General features: G+C 35.6%; 4 protein-coding genes across 9 annotated transcripts; 1 reads left to right on the forward strand and 3 right to left on the reverse strand.

Annotated features, from left to right (window-relative positions):
- Window positions 1-422: 422 nt before the first annotated feature.
- On the reverse strand, window positions 423-2,114 carry LOC107424463 (uncharacterized). 5 transcript variants are annotated; one of them, XM_016034276.4, is made up of 4 exons: window positions 1,878-2,114; window positions 1,718-1,772; window positions 1,156-1,281; window positions 423-601 (listed from the first exon to the last, which is right to left on the reverse strand). In XM_016034276.4, exons 1-3 carry the CDS (start codon window positions 2,099-2,101, stop codon window positions 1,183-1,185), a joined length of 378 nt encoding a protein of 125 aa, XP_015889762.4. In that variant the 5' UTR covers window positions 2,102-2,114; the 3' UTR covers window positions 423-601; window positions 1,156-1,182. The 5 variants fall into 5 exon arrangements, with proteins under 5 accessions (XP_015889762.4, XP_015889763.4, XP_048335370.2 ...); XM_016034277.4 differs by having other exon boundaries at window positions 423-631; XM_048479413.2 differs by having other exon boundaries at window positions 423-668.
- A 208-nt stretch (window positions 2,115-2,322) lies between these two features.
- LOC107424460 (pentatricopeptide repeat-containing protein At3g51320) lies at window positions 2,323-4,521 on the forward strand. The gene has a single exon (XM_016034273.4). The coding sequence runs from the start codon at window positions 2,327-2,329 to the stop codon at window positions 4,073-4,075; it is 1,749 nt and encodes a 582-aa protein (XP_015889759.3). The 5' UTR covers window positions 2,323-2,326; the 3' UTR covers window positions 4,076-4,521.
- Window positions 4,522-4,860: 339 nt separating this feature from the next.
- On the reverse strand, window positions 4,861-6,245 carry LOC107424461 (SKP1-like protein 1A). The gene is made up of 2 exons (XM_016034274.4): window positions 5,847-6,245; window positions 4,861-5,216 (listed from the first exon to the last, which is right to left on the reverse strand). Exons 1-2 carry the CDS (start codon window positions 6,138-6,140, stop codon window positions 5,043-5,045), a joined length of 468 nt encoding a protein of 155 aa, XP_015889760.3. The 5' UTR covers window positions 6,141-6,245; the 3' UTR covers window positions 4,861-5,042.
- Window positions 6,246-13,583: 7,338 nt separating this feature from the next.
- LOC107424435 (protein MID1-COMPLEMENTING ACTIVITY 1) lies at window positions 13,584-19,383 on the reverse strand. Of its 2 annotated transcripts, none has more exons than XM_016034244.4 (8): window positions 18,970-19,383; window positions 17,815-18,525; window positions 16,555-16,973; window positions 16,109-16,218; window positions 15,411-15,482; window positions 14,476-14,582; window positions 14,028-14,121; window positions 13,584-13,930 (listed from the first exon to the last, which is right to left on the reverse strand). In XM_016034244.4, the coding sequence occupies exons 2-8, from the start codon at window positions 18,223-18,225 to the stop codon at window positions 13,878-13,880; spliced, it is 1,266 nt and encodes a 421-aa protein (XP_015889730.1). In that variant the 5' UTR covers window positions 18,226-18,525; window positions 18,970-19,383; the 3' UTR covers window positions 13,584-13,877. The 2 variants fall into 2 exon arrangements, with proteins under 2 accessions (XP_015889730.1, XP_015889731.1); XM_016034245.4 differs by having other exon boundaries at window positions 16,109-16,173; window positions 18,970-19,382.
- Between the last annotated feature and the right edge of the window lie 4,588 nt (window positions 19,384-23,971).

Here is a 23,971-nt window from a genome sequence, read left to right on the forward strand (position 1 = left end):
AAAAAATTTAAAAAAAAACAAAAAACTGGTGGGGAAATTCCTAGCCCATGAAAGATTTGGATCCAATGTCATTTTTAGGTGTCGCATTCATAATACTCAACCAGCTAAAAGATATTTTCATTCAACCACCAAACATCTTGTTCAACTTCAATCTCAAACAAGGAGTTGGCAGAGCTCACTTCCCTTTAGAATCACCCAAAGAGAAAGTGTTTTGACATTACTAGGTGATCTTATTGAATAGAAAATTATGTTTGGATAAAGAGTTTGAACCAATGTAAAAGTTACCTCCACTTCTAATCCTTTGGAAACATTTCAATAAATTGCTAATTTCAAGTTTAGTATTTGTACAGAAAAGAAGGGTTTTCATAAACCAGAATCTGAGCACAGTAATCCAATTTTATATGGTTGAAAAGCCAGAAAGGTATATAAGATTAACATTTTATTTCAAAATCTAAACATTGAACTCAAACATGAAGTACAGAGATCTTCCTTGTCAAGTTGGTAAAACTTTGGTGTTATAACACAATCCATGGTACATGCCACCCTCAACATTGATTGGGTGAGCCTCATTGGGCAAATCTTGAAACTCTTCCTTTCAAGACTGAAGACAAAGAAAAAGCCATTTAAAGCCCTGGCACAGAAAACAGAAGAACCTATTCTTTATACACCTAGAAACATGCAAATAACAAACATGAAAACGCCAAGAAACCTGCCTAGCACAACGCTTCACCGAAATTACCATGTATAACAAAATGCACATTTAAGAGATTAGCGTGAAATTAGAAATATCTAGTTAAATAGCACTATCAACCTTTAGGTAAAGGTACATAACTAAGAAAGCTTGAGCACAAGTTTTGTACATAATCACAGCAACCTCCATAAAATTCAAACATGTTCTTACCAGATAAACTGGTAAAGATACCTCCGAGAGACTAATAACTCTTTCATTATAAATATGTTAAAGAGTTTTGACTCATAAATAGTTCGAATATAAATTCCTCTTAGACATTTTTCCACAAAACTAAAATGACCATTCTAGAGTCAAATCACTCCGATCTTCCATTTGGCATGTGCAAAATCGATCAATAGGAAATAAGCATATCGTAAATTGCAATTAACTCATTTGATGATCATTAACATTCTCAATTCACACACCTCAGGAGAAGAACTGCCTCCTCTATATTACTCCTTTTTCCCTGGTGACTCCGCAGCATTGTTAGTGCCCTCAATGTCTAATATTTTTCCATCCTGAGGCACTAAACAGGGGATTCCATCTTTTATCTGTCAAAGATAACAGCAACAGAAACACTTACACCATATATAAAAACCAAAACCAACATCTATCAGTAGGGGCACTAATGTTGATCATTCAGTAACATGATCAGCAATAGTCAAGAGGGGCATATCAACAATTGAAGTAGAAATGGAAAAGGGTAATCATATCATATGAATTTAAAACTCCATCCCTCTACAGAAATTGAATTAGCCTTACTGCATGCTAGGTTCTCTGTATGATTCATAGGTTCATAGCCAACAGATTTTCTCACAATTTCCAAGCAAATAAAAATAGATTCTAGACAGAAATTTTGCTAATTTATAACATAATTCAGTTAACTAGTTGTTCAAGTCTAAGGGAATCACAAACAGAAAATCCCAGAAGTTTTTGCTGTTACCCAAAAAATAAAAAAATAAAAAAATTAGAGCATTTGGAACTTACGGGAAAGGAAACTCCAATGGCATCACTTATAAGAGAATTCGTTTCCTCACAGAACCTACCCGATCGTAAAATAAACAAAATTTAGGCAATTAAAAAAAAAATTAAAAAAAAATACAAAATGAACAATCAGGGGTATTTTAGGCATTGGATAGGAACAAACCGTAAGGGTTGCTTAGATACCGGACAGACGAGAATCTGAGAGAGAGTCTTGTTGAGCCCGGACCCTGCTTCCTTCAGAAGCTTTGCGCTTACCCTCACCATTTGCCCTCTCTGCCGCTCTCCCACTGATCTCCTCGCAGCTTCCGGAATTCCGATACTTCGCCAAAACGATTCGTTTGCCTCACACGAGGTGGAAACACCGCGCACGTGCGAACGTGAAACCATGCGTAAGGGCTTTGACTGTCTTAAACGGGGTCGTTTTCGTTAAAAGAAACCTGGTCGCCAACCAAAGTCCAACTCCAAGCTGACCAAAGTCTAGCTCTAGGCGCTGAAGAAACTGAAATCTGGACCGGCGAGGGAGAGCAAAAGTGAGTGTAATGTGTAATATGCTGTAATGGCGATGACAACGTCAATCTGGAAAGGATGCGAATGAGACGGTATTCCAAATGAATGGCAAGGTTTTCTATGCGAGATCTCTTAAGCTTAAGGAATACCATTTTCACATATCCATCAAAGAACCACCCCTCCAGACACTCTATTTCTTCGTCCCTGTTTTGTTATTATTATTCTTCTTCTTCTTCTACTGCCTCAGAATTTGAAAATCTCAAAACGTTGATAAACTTGAATCGCTATCAATGGCTTCCACTTCTAGACACGTCTCAGAGCATTACCCAAGTATGCCAAATCCACGCCCACTTGATTACTGCAGGTCATTTCGACTCCTTTTTGGCCAGGAAGCTTCTCAAGTTTTACTGGGACTTCGGCAATGTCGATTATACTATATCGATTTTCAGATATATAGATTATCCCGGTACTTTCTGCATTAATACGGTAATCAAGGCCTACTCGGTGAGTTCCACGCCGCAATATGCTGTAGTGTTTTACTTCGAACTATTGAGAAGAGGGTTTTCTCCCAATAGCCACACTTTTCCGCCGTTAATTGGGTCTTGTGCGAAGATGGGTTGTGTTGAATCTGGACGGAAGTGCCATGGGCAGGCTATAAAGAATGGAGTTAACCATGAGCCGCCGGTTCAAAACTCTTTGATTCACATGTATGGTAGTTGTGGAAGTGTTACTCTTGCTCTGAAGGTGTTCAACCAAATGCCAATACGGGAATTGGTGTCTTGGAATTCACTTGTTGATGGGTATGCAAGATTTGGTAATTTGGATTTTGCTCATAGAGTTTTTGCCGCAATGCCTGAAAGAAATCTGGCCTCTTGGAATATTATAATGAGTGGGTATTTGAAAGGTGGAATTCCCGGATGTGTGCTAAAGCTGTTTAGAAAAATGGTGAAGACGGGTTTAAAAGGCAATGATATCACAATGGTGAATGCACTCACTGCTTGCACTCGGTCAGCTAGATTAAAGGAAGGAAGATCAATTCATGGATATTTGATCAGGTCCTTCTTTAAGTCGAGCATATTTCTCGACACAGCTCTGATAAATATGTATTGGAAATGTCATAAAGTGGATGTGGCCTGTAGAGTGTTTGAGAGCATGACAGAGAAGAATTTGGTTAGCTGGAATGCAATGATCTTGGGGCATTGCATTCATGGTAATCCTGAAGATGGGATTAAGCTATACAATAAAGTAGTGCGAAGAACAAGGTCATCGGATGGAGAAGCCAAATCTACCAAGGGTTTAAGACCAGATGAAATTCTGGATGGAATTTTCCCTGATGAAATTACTTTCATTGGTGTTCTCTGCGCCTGTGCTCGTGCAAAACTGCTGGCCGAAGGCAGAGATTACGTTCATGAAATGGTTAATGTGTTTGGAATAAAGCCCAATTTTGCACATTATTGGTGCATAGCTAATATTTTTGCTAGTTTGGGGCTTATCCAGCAGGCAGAGGATACCATTAGGAACATGCCACAAGATGCAATGTTTATGTCTCCGGAATCGCTGGTGTGGGCTAATTTACTCGGTTTATGTCGCTTCCAAGGAGATGTTTCTTTAGGGGAGCGAATAGCAAACACTCTCATTGATATGGAACCTCAGAACCATGCTTACTACCAATTGCTACTGAATGTGTATGCTGTGGCAGGTCGGTGGGAGGATGCTGCCAAGGTAAAACAGATGGTAAAGGAGAAAAGAGTGGGCAGAATGCCAGGATGCAACCTTGTAGACTTGAAAGACATTGTCCACGATTTAAGAGTGGAGGAATATTGGCATGGGGGCATGGCAGAATCCAATATTTGATCAAGAAATTAAGGTAGTTGAATACTAGCTCTGAACAGACATCTAGTTGACTTTATCCACCCACATTGAGGTTCAAAAATATGGTGGTTTGATTACCGGACTTGGCTGAAATATCTTGTTAAGAGTTTATTCTGATTGGAGTAATCGACAGAGAGATAGAACACTGATATTTGGTAACGGATAATCAGTGTTGCCCGAAGGCGAGTGCCACTTGATAAAACTATTGTCCCCTCCCTCCATTCTCTGTCTGACACTGAAGCTTGCCATGTTTACAGCAGCCACTGCTTCTGAACCCAAGCATTGTGTTATACACTTTTGTCCCAACGCATAGCAGTATCATTTAAATCGTACATTAATTTTGCAATCGATCATTCTCCAGATTGCATATTGGTCATGAAATACTCATTTCAAAAAAATAATTGTAGTAATCATATTTATTTTCTTTATTTTTTTTCTTACGAAATTGTTGCGGTCATTTTGCCATTGATTAAAAAATGATTTAGTCATTCTGCTCTAACTTGATGTCGATGGCTCTGATAATATCATTAATAAGCAATCTTAAATCTTTTTTTGAGTATATTAAAAGTATTTGTTTATGCTATCCACCATTACAGTGAACACACTGCCTTCACATTCAGTTCTCGTAAGGATGAGTTAGAATATATGCCTAAAAACATTTTATTTTATTTTATTTTATTTTTTGTGTTTGTGTCTTGTGCGTAGTGATACATTTTGATTGACAATTATTCAGCTCTTTTTCTAATAAGAAATTGAGAGAGAGAGTGTAAAAGAAATTGTTATCGACACAATTTGATTCAAGTATAATTAAAAGCCATAAGAATTACTTCTTGAAACCAAAACATCCACCGCAATAAACCTAAATTAATATTTGTCCACTTTCAAAAGTAAAACAGCTAATATATTCAAGCCTTTGCCGTTTTTAAGCACCAGGACTGAGTAGAGAGTATCATTCAAAAGCCCATTGGTTCTCCCGGCGAACCTCCTCCTCTTCCTCAGGGGTAAAGTCATTCTTGATGTTGAATGTCTTTCGGATCTCTTCTGGGGTCTTTCCCTTGATCATGTCTGCAACAGTTTGGCATGTTAGGTCCAGTAGGCTCTTGATGTTCAAGTAGTTTGCAGCCTGTACAAGATAGAAGAAAAAAACACAACCAAACATCAGTCTGTGGTCACAAATCATCCCAAGGGTATTGACAATTTTTACCCCAATTTCTACAGATAACACAACAAACCAATAAACAAAATTCGAAACCCAAAACAATTTTCACCCCAATTTCCAAAACAATAAACCAATCACAAACAGAAATCGACAAATTCCTCAAAAAAGAACACCTAAGAAACAAGTCAGAGCCAACGACTCCAGAGTTTCTATACAGACGGCGCACAAAAGAAAGGAAAATTCATGACAAAAACAACCCTTAAGTAGATATTGTTTAGGGAAGACTACTCGAATCCCTAACAGATAAAGCAAAACCACTTTGAGAGGCCTTGATAACAAAATCGAGCAATTATATTATCAAAATCAACATTAGGGGAAAACCCCCAATTCGAAAACCCTAGAAATAACTGAATTCGAAACCCTAAAGTTTGTAACGACAACCCTAACCATACTAAAATCAAATCCACAATCCGCAACATAAATTTCAATCGCAAAACAAAATCACATCACAGAGAGACCCAAACCCCAAAACAAAAACCATGAAAATCCGCAAAAGAAAACAGATAAAAAAGAAAAAAAGAAAGGGAAACGCACCAGAATGAGGTCGAAGAGGGTGGCCTGATCGACCTTGACGAAATCGGCGTCCCAGTTCTTGAGCTCGTCATCGGAAGAGCGGTCATCCAGTTTGGTAGAGTCGACGACGTGCTTGTTGCAGTACTCGATAACCTTGGCGAGAATCTTGCTGGTGACGTTTGGTATAGGAATACCGTTGTCGACGCAGTCGTCCTCGATCATGTGCTTGATGGTCTGCGATTGAAGAGCAACAGCCTCCTCAACCTCGAAAGTCTCGCCGTCCGAACTCCTCAGGGTGATCTTCTTTGATGCCATTGTTTCTTCGGAGACAGAGAAGCAAGAGAATTCCCTTACTTCTTTTTATTTCTTCTTCTTCTTCTTTTTTTTTTTTTTTTTTTTTTTTTCAACTCGCCAAAAGTTGCTTTCAGAGTTGAGAAAATAAAAATACGAAGGGGATTCTAGAATTAGGTATTTATAGAAGAATTAGATATTTCTAGAATGATCTGGTAGGCTTGGCTCTGTGGAAATGGGATTTGGACGTGGAATAGGATAAGGAAATAACCCTTTTTTTTTTTTTTTAGGTGAAAAATAGGAATAGCTTTTGTCTTCCATTTTTCTTTTTTTGAGTTTTTATTTTTCTAAAATAAACATAATAATTGTTTTTAATAATTTCTACGGTTTTAAATGAAAAGTCTGACTACAATAAGGATCGGCCGTATGCAATATATCAGGACCAAAAATATGTTGAAATTGGAAGCTTTGGATTTGCTCATTTGTCATGAACGAGCCAGGTTAAAGCCTCCTCATGTGTGGATTTTTGCCCAAATGTCACGTCCCGTCCAAAAAGAATAAAATTCTTGAGGTTTAACTGAAAGACTCTACACTCTTTATAAAGATTCAAGAGAAGCCCGGAAGATTCTAAAAGATTCAAGAGAAACCTAGACTAATGTAGATTGGAATCTCTCTAGAATACTCTATGTAAATATCTTATACATAACCCTAGAATAATCTAGAACCCTAACTAGATAGGTGACATGTGTACATATCTAGAACCTTGTATTTTTGTGATACGTGCCAAGCCCGGTTGGACTCTCATTTGTAACACATCCAAGTATTCTAAGCAATACAAGTATTCTCCACATTCTCTCAAACTCTCCTACTTCCTACTCTCTCAAACTCTCCTACTTCCTACTCTCTTACTCTTAACTTCCGCATTGTGATAGCTTGTGAGCAAGGCTTACTTAGCATGGGAAGGTAGCTTATAAGCAAGGCTTACTTAGCAAGGGAAGGTACTAAGTGCCGCACGTGAGTGTTGGAAAATTTAGCCCCGTGACACAAAGCTTTCTTTCCATTCGCTGGTTTCTCTTCCTTTCTCCTCTTCTCTTGCCCACTCTTCTCTTGCCCACACTTCCCTTCCCTTCCCTTCTTGCCCACTCTTCTCTTGCCCACACTTCCCTTCCCTTCCAGCCGTTAGATGGTAAAAAAAAAAAAAATTGGAAACTCCTTAATTTTCTTCTTCTACAACTAATTAATCCATAACAATCTTTCCATCTCCTTTCCTCTTCACTTTCAACCTGAAACCTTGAAACCAAATTTATATCCAAACACAAGCCATAAAATAAAATCTGTATCCAAATAGAAGTTCAGTCCAAAAAATCCTGATTTCTTCTTCTTCTTCTTTTTATTTTTATTTTATTTATAACAATTTTTTCCATCTCCTTTCCTCTTCACTTTCAACCTGAAACCTTGAAACCAAATTTATATCCAAACACAAGCCATAAAATAAAATCTGTATCCAAATAGAAGTTCAGTCCAAAAAATCCTGATTTCTTCTTCTTTTTCTTCTTATTTTTATTTTATTTTTTATTTTTTATAAACTAATTTGAGTATCTATATATATTTTGCGTTCTTTGGATGGGTAAGAGAATAGAGTGCGAGAGGTAAAGAGAGAGAGAGAGAGAGAGAGGACATCTAGGCAGATTTCTTTGGATGGGTAAGAGAATAGAATGCGAGAGGTAAAGAGAGAGAGAGAGGGAGGAGATCTAAGCGGATTTGAACTTGTGGGTATGTGGAAGGAAGAAAAGTCACGGCTATGTGAGAAAAAAGAAGAAGAAAGAAAAAGAGGAGGAGACAAATCCACATGTGAGAAAGCTTTAATCTGGCTCGTTCGTGACAGATGAGCAAATCAAAAGGCTCCCAATTTCAACATGTTTTTGGTCCTGATATATTGCATATGGACGGTCCTTATTGTAGCCGGTCTCTTTAAATGAATGTATATATATATCTTTACAGTGCATCTACAATGCGGGAAGACCGCACTCTGTCCATCTGGGCCAAAAACATGATTTTACTCTTGACCGTTCGATTAAAACCAACGGTGCAAATCAAAATCACAAATTTCCTTTCAAAAATTCATTCTCACGTGCTGAGAACATCTGCTACAGCCTTCCCTTTTCTTCTTCTGCTACCACCATTCCACCTTTCTTTATTTCCTCTTCTCCTCTGTCTCATCTATCTCTTTTTTTTTTTTTTCCTTAAATAAAATCTTGGCAACGTCCTAGACCTTCCGAAACCCATCGTCCAAGATCCCAAAACCAGGCCACCGCCTTGACACAATCCCAAATCCAATCCACTGCCAGATTTTATTTTTAAAAAAAAACAAAGAAGACAGAGGAGAAGAGATAATGAAGAAAGGTGGAACGGTGGAAGCAGATGTTGGGTTTGATGATAGTAATGATCCAAAGGAATCTCAATTTAGAGAAGAAAGTGTTTTCATTCCCAGTATAGTTGTTCCTGATAGAAATATTGTTGATCCAGTAGTTGATGAACCAGTAGTTAATCAAAATGAACTCATTGTTGAAAAGCAGGATATTCCAGCTATTGTAGATGCTGATGTGCCTTTGAAGAGGTCACAAAGGACTAGGAGATCAGCTATTCCTGATGACTATGAGGTTTACTTGCAGGAGCATGAGTTTCACATAAGTAATGATTCAGATCCAGTAACTTATGAGAAGGCCATAAGCAGTTCAAACTCAAATTTTTTTTTTTTTGGTTGGATGCAATGGAAGATGAAATAAAATCCATGGCATCAAATGGAGTTTGAGATTTGATTGAGTTACCAGAGAATAGCAAGTCTATAGGATGCAAATGAATTCTTAAGACTAAAAGGACTCCAATGGTCAAGTGGAAAGGTATAAGGCTAGACTTGTAGCTAAAGGGTTTAGCCAGAAGAAAGGAATTAATTATACAGAGACTTTCTCTCCTGTATCCACAAAGGATTCTTTTAGAATCATGATGGCGATTGTGGCGCATTATGACCTGGAGTTGCATCAGATGGATGTCAAGACTGCTTTTCTTAATGGTGATTTATATGAGGATGTATATATGGTTCAACCAGTTGGTTTCCAACAAACAGGGAATGGTAATTTGGTTTGTAAGCTTAAGAAATCTATTTATGGTCTTAAGCAGGCTTCGAGGCAATGGTATCTTAAGTTTGATGATGTAAATCTACCAAGCACACCCACAGCAAAAGCTATATCAGGCCGTATACAAACTTGAGCATACATCAAACTACCCACTGCTGAAGAATAGCGAACATTCTTCATTGCCATCCTTTCTCTATCATTCTTGGGATACTGATCCTTAGAAAACTTTTTACCTTTCGTAACAGGTACACTTCCAGGAGAACAATTATGCATATCAAATCTCTTAAGAATTCTATCAATATAAGCTCTCTGAAATAATTGCAACACATAATTAGTCCTATCTCGAACAATCTTGATGCCCAAAACAAAAGAAGCCTCACCAAGATCTTTCATATCAAAATGGTTGCACAACATCTGCTTTGTTTCAGCTAATAGGTCAGTGTTATTAGTAGCCAAAAGTATGTCATCAACATACAACACCAGAAATATAAAACTGCTCCCACTGACCTTCATATATATGCATCTATCAACAACATTTTCCTTAAAGCCATTTTTGGTGACAACCTCATCAAACTTAAGATACCATTGTCTTCAAGCTTGCTTAAGACCATAAATAGATTTCTTAAGCTTACAAACCAAATTACCATTCCCTGTTTGTTGGAAACCAACTGGTTGAACCATATATACATCCTCATATAAATCACCATTCAGAAAAGCAGTCTTGACATCCATCTGATGCAACTCCAGGTCATAATGCGCCACAATCGCCATAATAATTCTAAAAGAATCCTTTGTGGATACAGGAGAGAAAGTCTCTGTATAATTAATTTCTTTCTTCTGGCTAAACCCTTTAACTACAAGTCTAGCCTTATACCTCTCCACTTGACCATTGGAGTCCTTTTTAGTCTTAAAGACCCATTTGCACCCTATAGGCTTGCTACCCTCTGGTAACTCAACCAAATCCCAAACTCCATTTGATGCCATAGATTTCATTTCATCTTCCATTGCATCCAATCAAAAATTTGAATTTGAACTGCTTATGGCTTCCTCATAAGTGACTGGATCTGAATCATCACTTATGTCAAACTCATGCTCCTGCAAGTAAACCTCATAGTCATTAGGAATAGCTGATCTCCTAGTCCTTTGTGACCTCCTCAAAGGCACATCAGCATCTACAATAGCTGGAATATCCTGTTCTTCAACAATGAGTTCATTCTGATCAACTACTGATTCATCAACTACTGGATCAACAATATCTCTATCAGGAACAACTATACTGGGAATGAAAACACTTTCTTCTCTAAATTGAGATTCCTTTGGACCATTACTAACATCAAACCCAAAATCATCTTCAAAATAAATGGTCCTGTCTGATTCCACGATCCTGGTGGTGTGAGAAGGACAAAAGAATCTTGAACCCCTATATCCTATACAATAGCCAACAAAAATATCCACTAATGGTTTTAGGATCCAATTTCTTAACTTGGGGATTATAAATCCTTACTTCAGCTTTGCAACCCCATATTCGAAAATGATACAAATTAGGCTTTCTCCCTGACCACAACTCAAAAGGAGTTTTAGGAACAGATTTACTTGGAACTTGATTCAAAATATAAGCAGCCGTCCTTAAAGTCTCTTCCCACAAGTAATCTGGCAAGCTAGAATTTGCCAACATAGATCGCACCATGTCCAACAAAGTGCGATTTCTCCTCTCAGCTATGCCATTCTGCTGAGATTAGGGGTGGGCTCGGTTCGGTTTTGTGAACTTTTTTAAACCGAACCGACCGGTTCGGTTTGGGTTGGGTACAAAACCGAACCGAACCGACCGTTACATTCAACCCAAACCGAACCGAACCGAATGAATATTTTTCGATTTGGGTTGGGTTCACGGGTTGGGCCGGGTTGGGCTTTCTGATGGGCTTCGGCCCAAATTTTTTTATTTTTGGTTTAGGCCGGTTTGGGCCTTATGATGAGCTTCACTTTCAGCCCAATTTTTTTTATTTTTGGCTTGGGCCAGTTTGGACCTCATGATGGATTTCGGCCCAAATTTTTTTATTTTTACTATTTTGAGATATGGGTCGGTTCGGTTTGGGTTGGGTAAATTTTTTACCCACCCGTAACCCGAACCGAAAACCACGGGTTCAATCCATATGTAACCGAACCGACCCGCTTAACAGTTAAAAACCAACCCAACCCGACCCAAATAGTTCGGTTCGGGCGGGTTGGTCGGTCCGAGTCGGGTTTTGCCCAGCCCTAGCTGAGATGTACCAGGCATCGTATATTGCGCATCAATGCCACACTCACTCAAATAAATAGCAAAAGGCCCTGGGTTCCTTCCAGTCTCATCATATCTACCATAAAACTCACCACCTCTATCAGACCTTACAGCTTTTATCTTCTTATTCTTTTGAAGCTCCATCTTTACCTTAAACTCTTTAAAGGCAACTAAAGAATCTAACTTCTTACGGATAAGCTCAACATGTCCATAACGAGAAAAAACATCAATGAAGGTAATAAAATATCTATGGACTAATGAAGAAAGGTTGAACGGTGGAAGCAAAGGAAAAGAGAAAGGGAAGGGAAGGAAAGGATGTGGGAGGGAAAAATTTCAAGTATTCCTGGAGTATGAAGTACTCAGTACTCAGAACTCAGCATTCTTTAAATGACATGTGTATTATATTTTTCCAAGTAATAAAAGCTTTGTTATTCCATTTTTGGTTCTAAAGCAAAATCAACGTTGCTGAGCAGACGGAGAACCAAATCCAAAGATTGTCTTGCAGATAATGTTTTCTCCTCTTAAATAAAAAATTAGAAATCTAAAACCACCCAACATCTTATGGAAGTTAGTTTCTTCTTGCAAGGGCGAATTAAGTATGATTTTATATTAAAAAAAAAAAAAAAACTTAAATCTCATGATCAGTAAAGGTCTAAGACCAAATATTTATTTTTATTTATTTTTCTTGGGTAAAATACATGACCAAATATTCCATTACTTTTCCATTGAAGAACGAGTTATTTGGTCCATTTTGCCATTATTGAAGGATTGAAGAACTGATTGAGATCCGGTTGTTGATTTTTATTTATAAATCGATATTCTGAAATTTGGTAACTGGAAAATGACGAGGTGAGATGAAGGACTGCAAAGCGATTTGATAATAGTATAGGGATCCTAGTTTCTGTGTGGAGTGATTTGAGGCTAATAGCAAGAAAAGCCTGGCCGGTGGGTTTTGGAAGGTCTGGGACGTCCCCCAAATTTTATTTAAGGGGAAAAAAAATAAAAAAAGAGAGATAGAGGAGAAGAGGAAATAAAGAAAGGTGGAATGGTGGTAGCAGAAGAGGAAGGGAAAGGGAAGGCTGTAGAAGATGTTCTCATCACGTGGGAACGAATTTTTAGGAGGAAATTTGTGATTTTAATCTGCACCGTTGAATTTAATCGAACGGTCAAGAATAAAATTACATTTTTGGTCTGGATGGGTAGAGTGCGATCTTTCCGCATTGTAGACGTACCGTATATCTATATATATATATATATATATATATATATATATGCAGTCAATTTTTTTTTATTTATGACTTATTTATTCAGTGTTACTAAATTTAGCGTAAATACTTTTTAAATAATAAAAAATACAAACAAGTTAAGCAAAACAATAAATAGAGTTCAACTTTCTTAAAGAAAACACAAGTAGCTAACCATTATTTTGATCGTCATTTTCTGAAAGGCGAACTAACCTTGAATAAGATTTACATCTTTTTCACTCAAAAAGGTTTTGATGATATTCTGCGTGAAATCATAAAGTAGTATTCTCTCTCTCGCTATCTCTTGTTTTTTTTTTTTTTCTTTTTTTTCCCTATATGTTTTATAGGTTTTAAAAAATAAACTGAAGTTAAGATGTTAGTTAGAATTCTTTAAAATTTGTTTATTTATTTTTTAAACAAATAATTTAGCACAATCCTATACGGCACCGTTTTAATGATCATTTAACAACCGTGCACACAATTTCGCAATCCGGTAGAATGTTCCTGATCAATGCAAGAATGTTACATGACTAAGGTTCTACTTCTACCAAAAAAAAAACATAAGTTACATGACTAAGGGCATGCCTATATTGACGAGTCCTAGCGGAATTGTGGTTGGTTTTAGAGGTAGTTTAATTTTTAAGGGCATTTTATAGGTAGTAACCACAATTCCAAAAGACTAAAATTCGTTGCAAGGACTAGGATGGACTCGGTTCACTGTTCACCAAACATTTAATCAAAAAAATGGTAGAACATTACTCATAAAATAATCCCGATAAATGAACTTTCAAGCACCCACATATCAGTCTATTGGTGGATAAACATCATGATATATATATATACAACTGAAGCGAATAAGTCAAACAATTATCAAAAAGAAAAGAAGAAGCAAATAGCTCCAGCAACACTATATCATAAAAAATTTATGATACATGCTGAATCTAAAATATTAAAAACAAAAACCACTTTACATATGAGAAAGAGAATTAATGAGACATAAATTCACATTACATGTTTTCTTTTAACTTCAGCAACAGAGCATAACCTATATATATGGCCTTTAAGGTATATGTATCTCACAATACTGAACAACGTCTTCATCTATGACTCAAGATTCCATATACTGTGATGGTGGTGGGCTTGTTTTCGTCTTTTCAGGACCTGAAAGTTGATCGGATATCAGATATTGTGGCCCGAGAAAGGAGATTTCAACTTCATGCATGTTTATTTAAAAAATTTAAGGCATGAAAGGGCATACCATATATCCCACGCATTTCAACTTCTCGCCATTCTTGGACAAGAGCACAGCAGCAACACATAAAGTGGGAAAGGAAATCATCTATAAAGCCTCCCTGTTATTAAAAGAAAAGAATTAATCTCAAAATAGCCAAATCCAGTTATCCAACTGGCGTCCCTCGCCATGTTCATTGGAACATTTGATTTTAGTATCACTTTTTCATAGTGAAATCTACTTATCAAAATCATCAGAAAATTATAGTGCGGCTTGTGGTTTGTCAAATCTAACGAGGGTGTTTGTTAACAGAAATGACCTATCATTTGTATTTTTGGACTATGGCACAAAAGCACAATTTTATTAACAAATCTAACGAGGGTGTTTGTTAACAGAAATGACCTATCATTTGTATTTTTGGACTATGGCACAAAAGCACAATTTTATTAACAAATCATGGGAAAAGACAACATACCGTGATGTTCAATGTCTTACGAAGTTTCCTCCTAATACAGCAAGTGTAGCAACAGCATGACAAAATCAATGAATACGCCATCAATTCGTTACATGCTTCAGCAGGAGCTGATCATGACAGAAACATACTATTCCATGTAAGTTTCCAAAAATAGCAAATCCATGTAAAATATTTCAACCATGTAGAGAGACTGCGGTTTAATTTATAAAATGGAAGAAAAAGGTAGCTGACACAGTTCAAAGCACTGAGCATTCCTTGCCTGGATATTGAATCCAAACTAAAGTTGATTATTAGTGAATTTGGCACCATAAGCTAAACTTTATCATGAAATATTAACCACCATTCAACATTAGAATATGAAAAATTAAGGCATCTTTCAGCTCAATGGGAAAATCACAATTTGTTAAATTGATATCATGTAGCCATTTCCATATCACCATTTGCTCAATCATATAGTCATCTGCATTATACAGAGACTGGTCAAGATCAATACAGCTCAGGCAACAGTACAACCTCAACTTAAAAATGAAGATCAACTAATTTTTCACTTGTTTTCTACTTCTAGAAGAAATGCATTCAAATTCTCAGGGAGAGAAAGGCTTGCTTATTAGGGTATTAAAAGAATCGAATATTATGCAAAAATTTTTGCAATATCACCTACATATGACCTAACGTGATTTGATCACCACATTACTCACTAAGAGAAAATTATAAAAGACAAACCAATATTTCTAGTTAAAACACCATTTCATTTATAATTAAGATCTTCACATAAGCTACAAACAGAGCTTACAATCTAGAGTATCAAAGTTTACAAAACAAAAAAAATAAATGTATTGAACAGATGAGCCAAATCATTTAGTTTGTAATTTCTTCTCATATGTAAAAGCACAAAATGATCCAAAAAATTTTAACACAGTTGAAAGTAAACTTACACATGTGCCTGTTAGTTGCCACAGTAGCAATCTTTGAAAACGTCCCACAAGGATAAAAGAACGTTTTTATACCTGCAATGTGGATTACATGGTTCAATACAAAGCAAAAAACCTTAGTAAATTACTGGAGAGTATACTGGTCTAAAACACTTGATACAGAGGATTAAACATATACAGTGCCTACTGATGTATTGGTTTGACCACTACTCTATTAATCATATTCAAGAGCACTTTTAAGAATGAACACTTATTTCCAAAACTGCCATTCTCCAAGCACTACAGGACCTCAGATGTTTGATTTTATAAAAATTTATAAATAAAAAAAAAAAAAAAAAAAAAAAAAGCCCAATAATGACACAATTTCATGCACATTAAATGCCACGTGCTAACCAAACTTTAAAGCTGTTCATAGTGGTCATTTAGGAAACATTTAACCACCACCTTTAGATAAAAATATCCTTTAGAAGAAATAGAAGTCAAATGATGTAAAATACAATTCATTGATCTTGGAATTCCTCCAAAAATTTCAATTGAAATACACCATAGAAAAAGTCAATCTCTTACAAATCAAATCCTTCTGACATATGCATCTTTTGTGAACAAGTAGTTTTATAACCCAAAATAAATAAATAAAGAGCAGATGCTTCTGCATATGTATATAAATAGAATGAAAATACATTGAACAAGCAAGGACTTACACAGATAAGGTTCTGAACAACAACCGAGTAGATCAGTATGCCATTCTTCATGCCGATATGAACCCCTGCTTGATAGCAAATCATGTCCAGAAGAAACCGAAGAATTATTTCTACAGGCAAATATGAATCAGATTTACAGAAGCCCAATTTTTCACACCGTGCGACTACGGAAAAACAATATAAAATGCAGGTATGAAAAAAATATATATCATGCAAATAATCATCTTGGCAAAAGCTCATGGACAGCATTAAAAAAAATACAACAGCTTATGACATCAGAGTAGTCTATCTCCATATAAGGATTCTAAATGGAAAGGATAGATTATCATTGTTCAAGGATATCTTAAAAATGTGCAATTGAAATTAACACAAAGTATTACCATCTTTTTACAGAAAGATTACACAAATTACGGTTGCTTAATTTATTAAATCAAAACAAAGTTGACCTGGAAGTTGTGTGAGCATCAGTTTTCTTATGATAGTTATCATCATATGAGTGCTCTGTCTCACTGTTGGCATCTGAATAGTTGCGTTCCACTTTCTTGTGACTTTTTTCAGACGAATTCTTCTCTGGAGGAGAGTTCGAAGAAGCAGCTTCTGTAACATCTATCAAACGCTGAATTACTTCACATTGATCCACATCTAAATGAGCTTGCGATCGTTGTAGTTCAAGTTGAAGCTTTTCATTTTCCTTCTTAAGTGCTACATTAAAGGGCAAATTTGGGTAGGAACAAGAAAGGGTTTTCTTCAGGACTGCAGTGTCATCTTTCAAGGGTTCAGGTTGCAAAATTGCAGCTTGCATTTTTCTATCCTCTTCATCCAATGTGTACTCACACTGATCCCGTTCAATATATTCAAGCCTCTCCTGAAAAATTTTAAAAGAAAGATACACCATTTCAAATCAACTATCATTTTGGAACAGGCACAAACTAGAGAATCACAACGCTTGGCGATAAATATCGCGAATCTGACACCCCTTCTCATGAGAACATTTCTAATTCTAACCTCATAGCAGAACACATGATGAAGCTCATCAGCCAGCAGAAAGACGCTCACTCAATAAAGAACCAGAGACTGTTTCTTAAAACTTAATGTTAAAGCAGATATCCATTGTTTCAACATGCCAGAGACTGCCATTCAAGGTATAATACCCAGTGTGGGGATTTTGCATGTCATCAGCAAACAAATTAACATTAGAACCCTATACATGACTACCATAATCTACTTCAGAATTGCTTCCTGCTAAATGTTGACATTGAAATGCCAGATCATTCACTTAATTTACCCAAACCCACCCTTGAGTAAATTAGATGTCCAGGAACTCACAGTAAGTTGTCTTTATCACTTTGACATTTGATAATTCAACAAAAAGTATTGAGTATATTAGACTTCCAGCAAAAGCAAAAAGCATAGTTTGGTAGTATAGATTTTCAACTGTTTTGAAACCTTTAATGATAATAATCCTTCAAAAGAAAAAATGCTTATTGTCACCAAAAACCGGACCAAAAAAGAAGCGCCTAGAATGCTCCACACATGATTTCAAGCCGGATAAAGAATTCCTTAAACCTGATATAGATTAAATTATTAAAACACACATACACACACACACACACACACACACACACACACACAGAGCAACAGAACAACAATATGCAAACGAACAGGAAGAAATCCAGAAACAACCCACGAACGAGAAGAATCAATACCCTGACTCGAGCATTGTCCACAAGGGTAATCAGAGGGACAAGCCGCAAATATCTATCAATTTCATTTTGAGCCTTTCTGAACTGGTACACAATGTTCCATCCCATTGCAAGCAAATAGAGATAGCTACGGTCCTGGCAGCTATTCACCAAAATGTAGGATCTCCTAAGAGCATCCTCGAGCTGCTCCAGTGGCTCCCGCGTCTCCGGGTACTTCTTAAGCTCCGAGATCTTGAGCTGCTCCAGCAAGTTACCAATCAGCTTAAGATGCGTTGCGAATTGCCTGCAATTCTTCTTGTGCATTCTTGCCGTAGTCGCAGCCTTCACAATCATCCCGATGAGCCGTACGGCATCCAAGCCAGTGAGTTGAGCAACATTCGCAATCTCCCCAAAATGTTCCCACGAAGACGCCATTTTTTTTTCCCGGTCAAATCGACCAAAGAAAGAAACTCAAGCTTCGATCTGGTGCTAATTGATTAACTAACAAAACGACATTGACTCTGCTCTCTCTTTTGCCTAATACACTCGGAGCTGAAACTTATCGAATAAACGAAATCACTCGGGGAATGGTAGCGATTTTCGGCGAAAGTCGGAGATTTGCCGTTTGAAGCCGGATCAGAGCTCTGCGATCAGAGTCTTCTAGAAATTGCATTGTCGTTCGAGATCTTCAAATTTTGGAGCAGAGAAAAAGAAATACTTCAAACTGCATTTTAGCTGCAGCAAAAAATAAAATAAAATAAAATAAAAACGACGAAAATGAGATAACGATATCTTGAGGATTAACCTTTACGCTTCTTGACTTGCTTTTACAACGGCAAGAGGGGAAAAAAATCCAAAAAAAAAAAAGCAAATAACGAAACGGAAAAATAAAAGAGACTGCAAAAAGAGAAATACTGTTTTCTTTACTCATCAAGAACAAAAATAACATATCTATCGTAGATTATATATCAAATCCAGTAAATTTAGATAGCTTTTACAACCAAATGCTAACGCCACCTTCAAACCAATCGGTCTTCGTAGGAATCACGAGGTCAAGGAAAAAAAATCAATTAAGAAAAAACACTTAAGTTGAATTTGGAAGCTGAAAAAAGCATTAAAAAGCTTCGGAGAGAAAAAAAAAATGCGAAAAATTAGCAAGGATTTTGAAAAGAAATAGACCTTCCATCTTCTCCGTCAAAGCTCTGCTCGGATTTTGGGGCTCCGTTTCCTCTTTTCTTTTTTAGTGCAATAATATTATTTTAATAATTCATTTATTGCATGAAAGAAACGTCAAAGTCCGTGAGAAAGATGAAGAGGCATTGGATTTTGGGAATTACAGACATTGCTTTGCGCAAACGGAGTTTCTTATTCTTTTATTTTCAGCTATGGATTTCGAGCAGGAGAAGAAGAAAGAGAAAGAACCTCTCTGAATCTCCCACACACTTTCAGCCCCGTTCTGTTTTCTCTCTCTCTATCTATGTACCTCTCTCTATATTCTATAGCTCACAGTTTCGGTGTCATTTGTCCGTTCATTGTTAGCAGCCAGCAACACACTCTCTCTCTCTCTCCATTCGGCCCTCATACGCACACTCCACGCCAGACAAATAACGATTTAGTGGTGGAACCATAATTACTCGAAACTCCCTACTACCCTCTTCATATTTCGACACTGCCATCGTATGCGGATTCACAGTATCGGACAGGACGAGTTGACTTGACTCTCTGGGGGGGGGGGGGGGGGGGGTTTACGTAGAAATAAATATAAATAAGAGCCACAGCTGGCAGTCTTTGGAAGCTGAGGGTGGTGTAATATCTTTTTGGCCATGGGCACATGCCCTCCCCATTATATCATTTTCATCTTGTCCCCTATCTTATAGAAAATAGGCAAAAAGCACATCATGAGTACACACAAAAAAGTAAACCAACCACCTCAAATATACCCCCAAAATTTCCGAGGCCAAGGGCAACAATTTCACGGGCTCAACTAAGCAATAGCATAAATGGCGGAAAGTTTGAAGATTGACAGATTACTCTTTATTAATTTACTATGCTTTTACTGCAAAAGCAAACTTACGCATTTTGGATTGGCAAAATAAAAAAGTAATGCATTTAATAATTATTTGTTAGTTTGTTGGTTGTTAAATTAATATTGATATCTTGAACGCTTACTTGTGATGCGAGGGCGTATAATATGTATAATTGGACAGGGAGGGAAAAAAAAAAAAAAAAAAAGGAACAATTATACTTTGTTGTTATTATAAGCAAAAATGGTTTGTTCTGTGATATTGATGTCTTTTTTTAAAAAAAATGTTAATTCAAAACATGCTTCGATGTGACGAATAAAGAAATTATTTATTTGAACAAATATTCATAGAACAGCCTCTCATACCAAATAAATGTTTGAGAGACATTTCAAGCATTGCATTTAATTAGTTGTGGCTTTCAAGAAAATTAAAGAATAGTTATTGCGCAGAAAAAATCTGGTATATGTTTAAGGGAGCTTTTATTACGTATAATGTCTTTCTTTAGATCTAATTATCATAAATAAACGTAAAAAAAGATAAAAAATTAATTTCTCATAAGAAATTGAGCTGGCATGGTAAACCCCCTAATTAAGCTCAAATATCAAGGAATCAGGAATATATAGGAAAGAGGAGAAAAGGGTAAAAGAGTCAATGGGAAAAAAGGCCAACTACAAACAGGAAGACGCATATTCTATTAGTTCAACATCCATTCTCCATCAACTGCCAAATGGGCCCGCAAATTGTACGACTCTGACAGACTTGCACATGACTTGGGTTCCACGTGTCATATGGCTTTTCATTATCAACCGCCGATAGCTCCATGTCTCCCTAACGCATACTGCTGCTCAACCCAATCCGGCTATCCCATCCCCATCCCTTTTGTGCCAACAATTTTTACATTATCGTCTTAGCAAAACAAATAAAAAAATAAAAAAGTTTTATATAATGTCCAAATAAAACAATAAATGAGACATTATACGGATAAAAATCAAATTTCGTGTAGATTACTTGGTTATTTTATAACAAACCGAGGTAAACTGTAAAAAAGGGTTTAATTATTGTAAAATCTGAAAAATAGATCGAATTTTTTTTAACTATCTAACTGTGCTTGAAGTTCAGTTTAGAGTTAGGGAAACTCAAAACCCGCTTTAAAAAAATAATAATAACAACAGTATGTGATTGTATTTATAATAGGTATTATTAGAGTTTGAGTTCCGGGAAAAAAAAAAAAAAGTTTTAGAGTTTGAGATTGAAATTATATTTATAAATGGAAAAATATAATAATGAAGCAACGACTGCGGATTTTGGTACACTTCCAAATTGGCCAATTTGATGGCTAAAATAAGCAACGAAAAAATAACTAAAATGAGAGAAACATAAATTAGGCAGGCATAACTAAAGCGACCCCTGAACCAAACTTTTTGGATCCTTGGTTGCAATTTAACATTCGTGACCCAACACCTTTTATGTTTGTATATATAACTGTGCTAAATAAATAAATAAAACATAATTACACTCAAACAGCAGTATTATTCAATAATTAAAAAAAAAAAAAAAACCACAGTACTAGATTTATAACTTGCTTGGTCATGAAAATATGTTTTTAGGACGATATGAAAATGTTTTTAGGAAAATGTTTTCTGCATGAACATGCTCGGAAAGTACTTTAGCAGGACAGTAACCTAAATTCACAAAAAACTATATAGAAATTATAAATGGTGAAGATATTGGAATGGTTTGCTGGCCACGATTAAAAAGGATAAATACTAAACAGAATAAATAAATAAATACCACTTGGTGGCTATTACCATAAACAAATCCAATGATACCATAGCAATTCGAGAGACGAGACAATTTGACGTAAGGTGGAGGAAACACATAAAAAGAAAAAGAAAAAGAAAAAAGTTGATCTTGCTATTTGATCTGCTATATCTCAACCAAAAAAGAGAGTTTCATTGAGATGTGATGCCTGTCATCGCACCCCACTATTGTGTCACTGATTACTTGACAACATATTTCCCCCATATAAAACATTTGTGTATATATATATATATATATTTGGTGAATCATTTGTATGTGTATATATTTTAAATTTGTAATGGAACATATGTGTATATTTAACAGCGCAATTTTCAAATAATAACCTGAAAAGTTTCATATGCTCCTTAATTTGTTCCTTAAACAAAAAAAAAAAAAAAGGAACAAAAGAAAGAAATATCCTTTAATGATAATTTATCTAAGAAAGAAGCTTAATTTATACATCAATTTAGAAAATAACTGCATGGCTTTTAAATTATAGTATATATAATGATGTCACGGGTGTATATTAGTATACAATATTGATATAAGATACAAAAGGGGTAGAATCTAGTTAATTTATGTATTAGTTTATAATTTATAGATCTTTTTTTTTTTAACAATATAATTTATATATCTTAAATAATATTTTTTCATTGGGTAACGGAAAATGACAAAACTCTAAGCTTGTCTTGCAGATAAAGGTACAGATTATTTCCAAATAATTGTTTTAATGGTATGCATGTGAGTTTCGTAGGATGCTTTTGCAGTTTGTTTAAGAATCTAGGACTGTTTGGTAAAACCCACTTAATGGGTCTGTGTCAAGCTAGAAAACAAATTGCTTAAATACAAGGTTGGGAAGAAATTAAACAAATTATATGTATGTTTTTATATAATTCGGAATTAATGCTTTCGACAACTTAAGAACATATGTCGGTGGTCTTCATTTTATATTTTTCAAAATTAAAAAGGGGACGAATTAGGAGAAACATAAAAGCCGTGGCAACAACGAATGAAACACAAACAAACACAAGGAATTTATAGAAACTGATTTACGCGTGGCTGTTAAAGTTAGCAGCCTTTCAAGTGCTGCCAATGTGACTTTGTTTTGTTACTTTTTTATGGTATTTGCTAATTTTTAATAGTGGAAGTGGTGGTTGAACGAAAGAAACTGGCTAGCTAGCAAGCTTTCATAATGGTTTTACCAATCGATATTTGATAATGATAAATATATTGGTACGGTACATTTAAATTTAATAAAATTATGCCACGCTAGCATATCAGAAAAAGTGGTGAAATTTAGATTATTGATGTAATTCTTTTCGATTAAAGCACGTGGGAGATGAATCACGCTTCATGGGTTTAACATAGTGGTGTTTTTAGATTGTGATATAGTTCTTTTCGATTAAAGTATACAGGAGATGAATCACACTTCATGAGTTTCAATGATTTGTATTAAATTATTTTTTAATTGTACCCTTAAAGATTGTTTCCCTTTTTTTAAAAAAAAAATAAATATGATCAATACTATATAGTGGTGGACAACGAGAACTTGCCAAATGGAAATTGATGGACCTAACAACCATAATGTCTCTTGACAATTCTTAAATATCACCAAATTAATATGTCAAATTCAATGTTGTGCATTCATCCTTGTAGAGACATTTTGTTTGTTTTTTTATTTTTTTTATATATAATTTTTTAATTACCTCTTGCAGAGATAGTTGAGTGATAAAATTATTATTTTATTTGATAATAATTTTGAATTTTAAATTTATATCTTAATATTAAAAAATAATAATAATAATAAAACTTTTCATGTATTATGTATATGAGATAACATATTTAGTACGGATTTGACTTTTCTTTTTTGTTGGAGGCCTTTAATCACTGCTTCGTTGATTATACCACTCCACAAAGCACTACGTTTTCCATGATTACAAATTTAAATGAGCAAACAATAAACTCATAAAAATGAAATATCAATCGTTAAAAAGCATTAAATATCTAGCCTGGTCAAATGAGATGGCCCTTGTACATGCCTCCCGATAAAGGAAAAGAGTGCATTTTTTGGCAGGGCAAAAATTTATTGTTACACAGCTTTTATATTAAGAATTACCAAAACCCCTTTTTTATTTTCTTTTAAGTATTTTAACCTTTTTTTTTTTTTGTTTTAAAATTTTTATTCACGTTTCTCTTTCGTATCCACTTCGAACTGATAATTGAAAACCATTTTTAAACCTTTTTTTCTTTTCTTTTTTTTTTTTTGGCTAAGACTATTGAACCATACTATTGTTGAGCAACGCCCAGTATTTGAATTCCTTTTCCTCCTGATCATTATTATCATCGTCTTCCTCCGC

The sequence above is a fragment of the Ziziphus jujuba genome, chromosome 7, assembly GCF_031755915.1.
Source record: "Ziziphus jujuba cultivar Dongzao chromosome 7, ASM3175591v1".
In the NCBI taxonomy this organism is placed as follows: domain Eukaryota; kingdom Viridiplantae; phylum Streptophyta; class Magnoliopsida; order Rosales; family Rhamnaceae; genus Ziziphus; species Ziziphus jujuba.

What these genes read in the sequence shown, in the direction of transcription:
- LOC107424460 (XM_016034273.4), top strand. Translation starts at nt 2,327, where the DNA reads ATGGCAAGGTTTTCTATGCGAGATCTCTTAAGCTTAAGGAATACCATT.
- LOC107424463 (XM_016034276.4), bottom strand. Translation starts at nt 2,101, where the DNA reads ATGGTTTCACGTTCGCACGTGCGCGGTGTTTCCACCTCGTGTGAGGCA. An exon ending in GTATCTAAGCAACCCTTACG is followed by an intron (nt 1,773 to 1,877) that starts GTTTGTTCCTAT and finishes ACGATCGGGTAG; the next exon opens with GTTCTGTGAGGAAACGAATT. An exon ending in CCATTGGAGTTTCCTTTCCC is followed by an intron (nt 1,282 to 1,717) that starts GTAAGTTCCAAA and finishes TATCTTTGACAG; the next exon opens with ATAAAAGATGGAATCCCCTG.
- LOC107424435 (XM_016034244.4), bottom strand. Translation starts at nt 18,225, where the DNA reads ATGGCGTCTTCGTGGGAACATTTTGGGGAGATTGCGAATGTTGCTCAA. An exon ending in TGGACAATGCTCGAGTCAGG is followed by an intron (nt 16,974 to 17,814) that starts GTATTGATTCTT and finishes AAAATTTTTCAG; the next exon opens with GAGAGGCTTGAATATATTGA. An exon ending in TTGTTCAGAACCTTATCTGT is followed by an intron (nt 15,483 to 16,108) that starts GTAAGTCCTTGC and finishes TCCACATTGCAG; the next exon opens with GTATAAAAACGTTCTTTTAT.
- LOC107424461 (XM_016034274.4), bottom strand. Translation starts at nt 6,140, where the DNA reads ATGGCATCAAAGAAGATCACCCTGAGGAGTTCGGACGGCGAGACTTTC. An exon ending in CCCTCTTCGACCTCATTCTG is followed by an intron (nt 5,217 to 5,846) that starts GTGCGTTTCCCT and finishes TATCTTGTACAG; the next exon opens with GCTGCAAACTACTTGAACAT.